Source organism: Pteropus alecto, unplaced genomic scaffold (genome assembly GCF_000325575.1).
Source record: "Pteropus alecto unplaced genomic scaffold, ASM32557v1 scaffold7, whole genome shotgun sequence".
NCBI lineage: Eukaryota > Metazoa > Chordata > Mammalia > Chiroptera > Pteropodidae > Pteropus > Pteropus alecto.
In genome coordinates this window covers 46,250,176-46,262,083 of record NW_006494614.1, presented here as the reverse complement: position 1 = coordinate 46,262,083, position 11,908 = coordinate 46,250,176, and the positions used below count along the sequence as shown (strand labels likewise).

General features: G+C 47.8%; 1 protein-coding gene across 2 annotated transcripts in view; it reads left to right on the top strand.

Annotated features, from left to right (window-relative positions):
• Positions 1 to 81: 81 nt before the first annotated feature.
• The window catches only part of CHRDL2 (chordin like 2), a 32,522-nt gene continuing 20,695 nt past the window's right edge, over positions 82 to 11,908 (top strand). For both annotated transcript variants that reach the window (XM_025042798.1, XM_006926618.3), the window contains exons 1-2: positions 82 to 504; positions 10,809 to 10,921. In XM_025042798.1, the coding sequence (XP_024898566.1) occupies positions 423 to 504; positions 10,809 to 10,921 (195 nt within the window). In that variant the 5' untranslated portion in view covers positions 82 to 422. The remainder of the gene's footprint in view (positions 505 to 10,808; positions 10,922 to 11,908) is intronic.

The following is an 11,908-nucleotide window of genomic DNA, read 5'->3' as shown; positions in this document are numbered from 1 at the left end:
GAACTGGGGGCGCCGGCCGCTTCTAGCCCACGCGCCGGGAACAGCCTGCTGGCCCCGCGCGCCTCGCCCAGCGCTGCGCGCTCTGCAGACTCTTGTCCTCTCGCGTCTTTCTTCTCCTCCCCTTCCTCTCACCTTCTCCTTTGCTTTTATTACTTTTGCCCGTTGCCGTACCTTCCTCATCTCTCCATCTCTCTCCCTCCTTTCCACTTATTCTCTTAACACCTTCCTCTTATTCCCGCCGTAGACCTCCCTTTCTGTCCTCACCACCTTCTTCTAGTCTCTTCTCTCCCCACTGTAGCAGCAGCCTTCCCCTGGTCTGTCGATTACATTGTGTCCCTGTGCCTCAGTGTCCCCCTCATCTCACTGTCTCTGACTCCCCTCCCGGCTCAGAGCCTAGTGGCCTGTCCTTGGGGGAAAGAAGGATGGTTCTCGAGGGAAGGGTCCTCTCCTCCTTGCTGGGACTCGCGCTGCTCTGGTTCCCCTTGGACTCCCACGCTCGAGTTCGTAAGTAGATGGCGGGGGGCGGGGGCCGCTGGGAGGGCAGAAGAGGGGTTCAGGCCCCTGGAATTGTCGGGAAAGTGGCAGGACTTGGGACCCCCAAGGTGTTCCGACTGCAGTCCAGGCAGCACCTGTGCCGAAAAGGGTGGAGCTCCTCTGCCGACTAGTATGGGCTGATGACTAGGAGACTGGGTGGAACTTGGCAAGACTCAGAGCCAAGGGTACTGCTGCCAAGGACCTGAGAATAGAAGACTGAGGGCATCGGGAAAGAGGGCAGATCACTGCTTTGGGGGTGCGGGGGTGTTTTTTTTTCCTAGTAGAGAGTCCCATGTGTTTGGGTGCAGGGCCGTGATGAAAAGGCTACTGCTATTAAAGAGAACCAGTGGAAAGAGAGAGCTGACTAGGACAACGGTCCTAATCCCTTCTCTCTCTTGATCCTCACTCCGAAGAGGTGGGTATCATTTGCATTTTATAGATGAGAAAACTTAGGCTGAAAGAAACTTGCTCACATTTACAGAGCTAGTAAACCATCCAAAGCTAGTGTTCTCCAATTCCAAATCCTATGCTTTTTTCCTCTGCCCCACAGGGTCTGGGAGGAACCCTGATTTAGAGTTGTGAGACCCTGGAAGGCAGCAGGGCACAGTGAGAGAGCTCAATATTCATTATCCCAGGTCTATTGAATACCAGTTGGTGGGAGGCAGGCATGGAGGGTACCTCTCTGAGCCTCAGTTTCCTAATCTATTACATAGGAGTAAAAATTCCAGGACTTTTGTGAGAATCGAATTAGAGAAAACATGTAAAGCAACTAGCATCAGCATCTAGCTGGTACATGGTAGGTTCTTTAAAAATATTAGTTTCCTAATTCATGCTTTTCCACTTGGATACAGTGTAACTTTACACAGTTTATATAATCTCTCTAAACCTCAGTCTCCTCCCTAACCCCCAAATAGGCTGATGGACCCCATCCCCATTCCCTGCCTATCTCTTAGAATGCTGTGAGAATGGATAACACAACTAAAGATTCTCTTAATAAGAAGGAAGGCGCTTGGTTCAAACCCTGAATATCCAATAACCGGAGGCCCAGGAGGGGCAGTGGTTTTGCTCTAGGTTACACTGGGAAGAGCCTGGGATGAAGATCTCATTTTTCCGCCTCTCAGCCTAATGCTATTTCCTCCCTACAGCTCAGCTCCCCGATATCTGCCTTTCTTTTGCATGTGACTTTCCGAGCCCATGGGGCTGGATTTTGTTTCATTCTTGTCTCTCCTGGCGAAGGCAGGCTTCATGTCTGGTCCTTCCTGGGCCGCCAGCAGCATGAGACTTAGTAACAAGTAATGGGAAGAGCTCAGTGTTGGGTTCAAGTTCTGGCTTTGCTCCTTTTCATAAGTTACAACTTCTCTGTGCCTTAATGTTGTCATCTGTCTCAGACATATTCACCTGGAATCCAAAGGATTCTTGAGAGGATGAAAGGAGGTGACTGTTAAAGTGCTCAGTACAGTACAATGCCTAGTACTCAGTAAATGTTTCCTCCCCCTCCTTGAGCCCTAGAGGTTTCCTCTTAACACTTACCTGTTGCTTCTTAAAAGGGATTTAGCACAGGATGCCCTCCATGCCTGCCTCTCTCCTACTTGGCACATTGTTCTCAGTTTCAGGGTTTTTCTCCAGATACCATTGCCTTTAATGCATCTTGGAAAGATGCCCTAGAATCAGATCATTATGCAAGACTGCTCATGTCCTACCCATACCCCTCTTTGCCTCTCATATCTCGTCAGCCCTTCACCTTGCTTAGATACACCTTTCAGCAAACTTTTCCCTGGCTACCAGATCCACTCTGATCTTCTTCTATGCCTCCACTGGCCTTCAGGTCCATACTTCTCACTGGGTCCTGCCAGTATTCAGTCTCCCCTACAGCCTGGAGCTTAACTCAAGACACATAATAACTCAGAGCAGACTTATTAAGTTAAGTTGAGGTGGACTGGCATTCAGAGGGTTGTGTTAAAATTCTGGGATGTCAGAGCTGGAAAAGCCTTTGAAAATCACCTGCTTCTACCCCTCGATTTTCCTATCCTTATAGTTAAACTAAGCACGGAAAGGGTGAATGACTTGCCCAAGGTCACACAGCAAATTTATTAAAGAAAAGAATAGAGACCTGGCTTGTAGTTTCTGATTTGTCACTTACTGGTTGTATGAATTGGGACAAATCACTTCCCTTCTCTGAGCTTCATTTTGTCTGTTGATGACAATGTATAAATACTATAGTTATTTGCCAGGGTCCTATTTGAAGGTCTCTTATGAAGGTCCTTGTCTTAGTTTAAGTAAGATCCTGGGCCTGTTGTGGGTAAGAAATCTCCTGGTGGCATCTTAGGTGCTTTTAGGAGTGGTGCTGACAGATGGAAATTCTCAAGTCTGTGTGGTGTCAGACTCTTGAGGTGGCTTAGCCTAGCAAATGCCAAGGGCCTGTGAGCACGCATGGCAGCTTGCTCCTCGGTTAAATTACAAGGCTATTCAAACAAAGATTATTCTATCTTTGGCTCTGTTTCCAGACACAGATTGAGCCGTGATCCCAACCCAGACTGAGCCTCAACTCCAGCCAGATGCTGAGCCCTGATCCTCAAATCCTAACCACAGATTGAACCCCAATTCCGAGTCCCTGACTTGGTCTCTGAACAGTACTGATTCCAGCCCCAGGCAGAGTCATATGCATGCATAATGTTGATCACTCATCCCTCTATGGAAGGAGAATCTGCCTAGTATCCTGACTTCCTCTCCAGAACTGTATGCCCTTATCAGCTCCTCTCCTTTGTACCCTACCCTTACTAATTGTCTCCCCCTACAAGGTATCCAGCATGCTTCTACTTTCTCTCCCCTCCTTCCATCCAATCCCACTTTCAGGAGAGTCAAATTATCAAGTAAAAACATTGATCTCTCTATTCTATCTTTGAGGGACTCGAAGCTTCTGTTCCCCAGTGACAGAATCCCAGACCCCAGAAGCAGAGATGGGGCGGGAAGGGAGCTCCCATGGTATAATGTGTTGCAAAAGACAAACTTGGAATCAGAAGGTCAGAGCTCCAGCTCCTGGCTTGGCCACCAATCCCAACTGTGGCACAGGGCAAGTTGCCTTTCTCCCCGCCTCTCAGTTTTCCTGGCTGTGAAGTGAGATGGTTGGACATAAATAGATAATCACTGAGGACGATTCTAGCTTTAACATCTCGTGATTCTAGGACTTTAAGATCCAAAGATGCTAGTGTCTTTATTCTGAGTCTACTCAGACCTTCAGAAAAGGGAGTTGGGCAAGTGTGGGTGTGCAGCATGACACTCCTTCCTTTGCCCCAGAGAGGAGTAGACAGACAGACTCTTAAGAGAAAGAACCTAGAGAGCCTCGGACAGTGGGTGTAGAGGGAGACTCACCAGTGGGGACCCTGCCCTGCTGTTCAGTTTAGTCGCATCCCCATCCACCTGTCCAGATGTACATGAGGGGGTGGCAGGCACCTGAGGAAAGGCGGGACATCTGTCTCCAGGCAGGCCCCTTTCTGAGCCTATCTGGGAGGTTCTGCACCTCCTCTCTCCCACCAGTAGAGGTCTCTGTCTCACTCACTCACTTGCAAACTGCTGAGCAGGAGCTGGGCAACAGCTGCGCCCGTTGCTCCAGCTGTTGCACCTGTTCCAGGACTGGCCTCTCAAGTTCCCCCAGCCACTGGCCACGGCGCCGGGCTCTGGGAGAGGGACCTTGAGTCTCTTGGACTCCCAAATAAAAGGACTGGGGTGAGAGTGGTGCCGCCTGGAGGTGCAATTGGAAAGATCATTTCAGGCCTGCCTCTGCCTCTGGGCAGAAGCCCATCCCAGGGAAGACCGTTCCACAGTAGTCTTCTGTTACCCATTCTGTAATCAGATTCTTCTTTATGTCTTACCTGGATCCTTTTGTTTGCCATTTAAAGCCATTTCTTTCTATCCTGTCTCTTAGAGAATGGGTATTTCTATAAGCACCCCCTTCAGATCTGAAGACTGACATTGGAGTTTGTGCTGACATAAATCCATGATCTTAGGCAAGTCCCAATCCCTTTCGAGGACTTGGTTTTCACATCTGTAAAATAGAGGATTGGATGTCATCTCTAAGTCCCTAGTTTCCCTAAGATTCTGTGAATCTAAAGTGTATATGTTCAAGGCAGAATAGAATATAAACAGTCTCAACTCTGCCCCCGGATTCTTGTTGGGTATCAGAGCTTCCTTTCCTGATTTGATGGTTCTCTCCTTTGAGGTCATTCAAGGCTCCTGAACATCTGTCACATGCCAGATTAGAGGAGTCGGCGTCAGAGAAGTGAAGACCTTTTCCCTAGGTTGCACAGCTCAGCCCCGGAGGAGCTGAGGTTTTCACTTCTGATTCCCTTAGGAGGCCTCCCACATTGGGTACCAGAGCAGAGCTTATGTCTTAGAGGGGAGTGAGTTTGTTTTGGAGAAAAGAGGACTATAAATAAATAGAGAAAATATGGCTGTGTGGGCGCAAGGGAAAAGATGTAAACGTTCTCACATTTCTGTGCAGCCTGGCTCACTCTGATCTCCTGAGCCCTTGCAGGCTGTGGACAGGCCAGCCACAGTTCCAGGCCTCTCTTCTCACACCCCAGTTCCTCTCGGTCCCCTCCAGCCTCTCCTGTAGCCCAGAAGCTTCTTTCTGGTTGAATTTTCTGCTTCCTATTGGAAGAATTCCCAACTACACTACCCACTCCTAACTACCCCTTAGAAGACATTTGTTATAGCATGAGAGTTTCAAGGCAGAGTGTGGGATGACCTTAGATGGAACAGTTTGGAAATTTTAACTTACATATGAAGATCATGGAATCCCTCATCCCCTTACCTGCCCAGGTTCCTGACCTTTTTGTACATGGTGTTTGGTTTGGTAGGTGATTGGGGGTTCACATAGCAAGAGCTGGAAAGAGGCTAATTCCTGTTAGGTGGTAAGATCAAAGTGATGCTGAGAGGAATTTGGCTCTCCTATCACATAATGAAGTTCTCTTTTTGTTAAAGAAAGTGGTTTTCAGGAATAAGAGCCATCAATCACCATCTCTTCCAGAGCTTCCCTCTCTGTGGACTCCATTCTTTCATTGTACATTTATTCTGCAAGCATCACCTCTATGTAGGTTCTGCATGGTGCGCTGGAGATACAAAAATTAATGAGATCCAGTTCTTGTTCTCAAGAAGCTCACAATTGAGTAAGCAAGAAGAACCCACTTAATGGGTACTTTTATACCAGTAGTAGAGGGCTGAACTCGGTTGTGTGGGAGACCTGAGGAAGGACTGGCCAGTGGCCTGGAAGGTTGGAGCAGCTTCACAGAAAGCGTGACACCTAAACAAGCTTTTGAAGAATGAGTTGGTCAAACGCTGGAGATGGGGTATCACATTCCAAGTGGAGGAAACAGCATGTGCGAAGACAAAAGTGTGAAGGAGCCTGGCGGGGGTGGTGGAAGAGTGAGAAATTCAGCAAGAGGAGATGAGGCTGAAAACAGGGCTGTCACAGAGTTTTTCTGGAAAAGCAGGTAGGAGCTAGCTCATGACAGGCTGGAGTGACCTGATAACATTTGGAGTCTGGTAAACATTGCTGTCCTGAATTCAGGTTAGGTCAACTAAATACAATCACTTTAGTCAGTGTCCAACTAGATGAAGAGCTTTGGCTATGGCCTATCCGTGTGGACACTGCAGGAAGGAGTGTTGGCACCCAGCCCGCCCCAGCCACCCGCAATGGCCTGCAAGAACCACGGTCACCCAACTTCTGTGCTTTTGCATGACGCTTCTGCTGCTTGTTGGTACCTTATTAGCTCGTCAAGACCCAGCTCAGGCATCTTCCCAGGAAAGCTTCCCTGAAGAGCCTATGCTTCTATACTATCACAGCATTTGTCAGACTGTATGCATTACATCTATCTGTCTTCTTCCTCAGTCTGTGAGCTCCCCGAGGATGGGGACTATGTCTTATTTAGTCATGTACCAGACCCATGACTAGTATAAGACTTGATATATTAAAAGCTCAATACATGAATAGTGGGAAATAATATTACTATTACTAATGATAATAACATCATAACTAATGATAATTACATTTATTGCTTATTGTGCCAAATACCCCATTCCGAGCTATTTGTTCCAGCCTGAAAGCTCAATCCCATCTTGATTGCTCTTTCACCCTCTCCATCCATGTCCAGTCTGTCCCAAAGCCTGCCCACTGTACCTACTAAGTGTCTCTCAAACCTGCACTTTTGCCCATGGGCACTGCTTCTGTCTTGATCTAGGGCAGCATGGTCTCAAAACAGATGACGGCAACAGCCTCCCCCTGGTCTCTCTGCCTCCAGTCTTGCCCTCCAATTCATTCTCTATTCCTGTGGCCATAGCGATGATTCTAAAATGCAAACCTGATAACTGGCACACCCCAGTTTGAAGCTTTTCTGTGGCTTTCCTTTGCCCTTGTGAGCCTGGAGCTGTTCATAGGAGCCTGGAGCTGTTCATAGAATCCTGGGAGTAAAATCTACCATGAGAAACAGACTGTTAGGGAAGTTAATGAGTCAGCACCCAGATCTGCTTTTTGTCTGTTTTTAACCTACTATTTAATTGAGCATCTATATGTGTCAGGCACAAGGCGTATTACATATATTCTCTGATTTAATTCTACAGTAACCCCCAAATGTAGAGATTATTACCAATCTCATTCGACAGATGTGGAAACAGGCCTGAAATGGTTAAGTAACTTGTCTAAACTCAGGCTGTAGATAAAAGCCAAATCCAATTTGAACCCTGGCCTATCTAACTCTGAAGCCAGGGTCTTTAGACTATATACATATATCCACTGAATGAGGAGTTTTGAGGGGTATGAGACCTGTCCAAATTTAATTCTTATCTGTTTCTCTAAAACCTGGAACAGGGCCAATTGTCCTCAAACATAAACTTCCCCCACTAACAGTCTCTTACCCAGGTTAGACATCACAGCCATTAATTCTAAGATCTCTGACAGAGAGCCTCCTTAGCTCCCTGAATTGGGGAGAGAGATATGGGCACAGGTTGGTGGGATGAGATATGGTAGTGGGGTGGGAAGAGGAAGCAGGGCAGGCCCAAGGCCAGGGCAGAAGTGGGAACACCACAGAGGACCAAAGAGAGCATAAGGGAAGGGAGGGGATGTGAGAGACAAACTTTGCCTCCTCCACGTCACTCGGGATAGGCCCCACTGGCTCTCCGAACCTCATCCTAACCCTTCTTGGGGCCCCTGAGAGTCTAGGTGTACAGAACCGCAAACACATCCTAAATGGTAGAAGCTTAAAATGATCAAATCTTAGAACCACAAAATCTTCATGTTCTAATGAAATGTAGACTCTTAGAAACATGGAATTTTCAAATCTTGAATCTTAGAAACCTAGAACCTTAGAGTCATAGAATTTTGGAATCATGGATTCATAAACTATCTGTGCAGAAAACCTTTGAAGATAAAAGTTCACTCCCAGACACACGCTTAATTTTGCATATGGGAAACTGAGGCTCAGAAAGACTCATCCTCAACATCATACAGTGCATTTGTGGCACAAAGAGCTAGAGCTCCTCCCACCAGCCACGTGCAGGGATTGGGGCTAGTGCCAAGACTGCAGGGATAGAGGCAGAGGCCACCCCCTGCCTGGCAATTCTACCCCCTGCCTGGTTTTTCCTCCTTAGAAGAAGAGGGAGCTCCAGGGATGCCACCCTTCCTTGTGCCTCTCACCTAGGAGGGTCTGATAAAGGTGGGGATTATGGTTTCGGCAGGCCTCCTGGGGTTGAGGGATGGCCTGCCAGGCCCCCCATACTCTCAGCTACTGCCAGATCTGTTGGTGAGGGGAAGGGGCCTCCCGGCCTGGTCTTGGGCTGAGACATTCTCTCTGTCTTCATACTCTGAACAATCTGTGAGGGAGAGGGGATGCCAATTGGCTCAGGGGCCAGGATACAGGGCTGCCACAAGGAAGGTGGAACATGGTTTCTTCAGCAGCAAGGCTGAGACCTAAGGCCACAGTAGTGTTGTAATCGCCCCACTCCCTGGTGGGAGGAGGGGATTGAGGAAGAAAGACATTATTCAGTCCTCGGAGAGTTGGGCTGACTCTGACAAGCACCCCAGCTGGACCTGTGTCCCGCCCTCTCTGCCAGCGGAGGCTGAGATAAACAGTTCATTTGATACGGGCCAGCCGGGGCCTTGCTGGGAACGGGATCTGCTGTCTGATCCCCTCCTCTGCTTTGGGGGTTTGGAGGGGGGTGGGGAGAGAACTAAGCTGTGTGTTCCTTGGTCCCCAGTGGCCATCAAAATACAGCTCTGAGGGCATCAAAACCATGGCCTCAGACCTTTGTTCTGAGAGGCCCAAGAGGCAGAGCAGGAGCAGTGCAAGGAGCCAGAGGCTGATTTCTGCTTCTTACGAAGGCAACTTTCTAAAGGTTGGGAATGGCCCTTGAGCTCCTCAGCTCTAGAGCTGTGGATCCGGGGGCTGCACTCCAGCCCACCGCCAGCACTGAGAAAATTCTGCCTTGCGTGTGAGCTCCCCCTACAAGTGTACTGCTTTCAGTGCTCTGGAATTCTGTGAGTATAAAAGTCTATTAGAGATGATAATGTCCATCTTGCTGAGACCTTACCATGATTATCATAATAATAGCATTCAACTAAGTGTTGAGAACTAGGCTAAGTAAGCACTTTACAAGCGTTTTCCAATTTAGTTATCCAAACAACAATGTTAATGAGATAAGTGATGTGCAGAGAAGATAGTCAATGAATGTTGGTCCCTTTCTCCATATTTCAATCTTATTTAATTCAGCAAGCCTTTGTAGACACTTCACTTGTGCTGGGTCTCCCAGTTTTTTCCTAAAGGAACTCAGATATTCTTTAGGTAATGGACAGTTTTTCTATTGGAATGGTAGCATCATCCTTTCTGGGTGGTAAAAATCACCAGGTGCCTGAGTGGAGGAAGGTTGGCAGAAATAGGGCAAGAGACAGAAGGGTGGGGCCAGCAGCTGCAAGCTGGACCGGGAACCCTGACCCATGGCTTGTTGGTGAGCAGATGAGAGGTGAAGGCAGGTGAGTCCTAGAGAGAGCCCAAAAGCCTGGGCAAATGGTTGGCTGTAGAAGGTAAGAGGTTGGGACTTCAAGAAAGCAGGTTTGCAGGAAAGGTATCTAATCCACATTAGGAAACAATTTCAATCACTCTTAGAAGCACTCGTCTACATATTGACATATGCAGATTACAAAAAATAATCAACTGATGTGCAGTCACACACACAATAATCAATTGACTGCAATCACAGTAGCACCTATGACTGTTTTTAAGGATATTTAATCCATTTCCCATTTAAGAAAAAAAAGTGCAGCTCGCTCCCCGTGTTAATTTAACATCCCATGTTAGAATGCTGCGTTTTCTAGGATTTGACATTTTCAGCAATTAAGAATTACTATATTTTGTAAATGGAAGTACTACTACTAAAAACAGAATGCAATAAATAAAATGATGTCATTTGTTTCCAAAGACTATTGATATACTAGAGCAATGCGAAAATATTAAATGCGAGATATTTCATGGTAAACTTTGGGGATAAAGTTAGGACTGTAATCCGTGAGTTATCTCGGGGTAAATGCTGCAGCTGCAAGCACCACTGGCGAGTATTCTCGAGGCAATGGAAATGGGTTAAAAGTCAGTTTTCTAACCTTTTATTAGGCAGCACTTTGTTTTCCCAATTCAAGCACTTCTCATCATGGGACATAGTATAATATGAAAACAAAAAAGCTACTGTGAGTGGCTTTATTCAAAAGGTAGGTGAGAGAGAGAATAAGGGAACAGCAGAGGGTAAGAGAGTCGAGAGTACAGAGGTGTAGTAAATAACTAAACAAAATGAGACAAGAGGAAGCAAGTGTGATTATAAGGGCAGAAGGAGCTCTGGACTGTAAATCTGAAGACTTGGGCTTTCATCGCTGCTTGGTGACTGACTTGCTATGTGACCTCAGAGGTATAATTTGTCTTCTCTGGGCCTCAGACTATTCATCTAATTGTAATAACTAAATTTATACCACAATTTAAATTTATAAAGCACTTATACTGTTTAAGATTCAAAGCAGGACAGTGACATGCCCAAAGTCGCACAGTAAGTGAGTGGTCAAGCAGAGATTCAGACTCATTTAGACATTCTGGCCCCCTGACTGGGAGAGCATGTCCAGCAAATTCACTTTTGCCTGAGTGGTCCAGATGACATCCTTCGTAGAACCAGAAAAAAGGAGGGATGAGGCATGGTCTTTGGGCTGGAGCCTCCTGGAACTGACAAAGCCCTGTTTGATTTGCCAGGCCCGGACATGTTCTGCCTTTTCCACGGGAAGAAATACTCCCCCGGCGAGAGCTGGCACCCCTACTTGGAGCCACAGGGCCTGATGTACTGCCTGCGCTGCACTTGCTCTGAGGTACGTTCCTCGAGCCACCCAGCCACCTACGTCAGGTATCTCTGGGAGAAGTCGCTCTAGGGGAAAGGGAGGACAGCCTGACTCTAGAGGTCAGAGGCACTCCAGAATCAGGCCTTCTAGAATTATGCTCTTCTAACTACAGCTGAGGGACTTGGGGCCATGCCACTTCACAACCGAGTATTCAATACCTACTACCACTGCTGTGCACCTCTCAGAGATGAGTCACGCAATGGATCGGCGACTGAGCTGGCTGGGGACTTGAGTCTCCCATCTCTCATTCCAGCCTTCCTTAAACCTCTGCTGGTACCAGCCTCCCTACCTCCCGCGCAGCAGACGACAGAGCCTTTCTGACCTGGCCTCCCATTCCTTCCTTTCCTCGTACTATTTCTCCCAGGCATCTCTTGCCACCCTGCCTTAGTGTGCATTCCCCCAATTCCACTGGTCCAAAGAGTCGTTCTTCAAGGCTTTGGCCTAATGCTACGTCCACTAGTAGGCTTACTCAATCTCTCACCTGCAAGTATTTTCTTCTTCTGGGATCCCATGTAAGTTTCTCCGTCCCTTTCTCCTGACTGCTGATGCCAGGTATAATAGTTATCGGTGTTTGCCAGTTACTGCGCCTCCTAGGTAGGTGGAGCCCAAGAGCAGGTCTTCCTGGGGGCTCCCTGCCCCCCCGCCCACCCCACCGCCTGGGGCAGAGACTATGTCTTTTTGTCCTCTGTCTCCTGCCACTCTACCCCCAGCCCAGCATCCCCTGCAGGGCCTTGCACAATCAACTAGGTGAAATAAATGAGACCCCCATATGATTCAGAATTCTTAGGCCAGGTGTGAGGTTGGAGGGTGGGCAAGAGAGAAGAGATTTAAGAGGCTTGAATTACCCTTGGCTTTAGCTCAGCTGCCAGAGGCCCAGCCTGGTTGTCACGATATCCTCAGCTCTCTCTGGGTGCTGGTACCTGCAGAGAGAGGGTACCTATCTTTCAATTGGAGCCA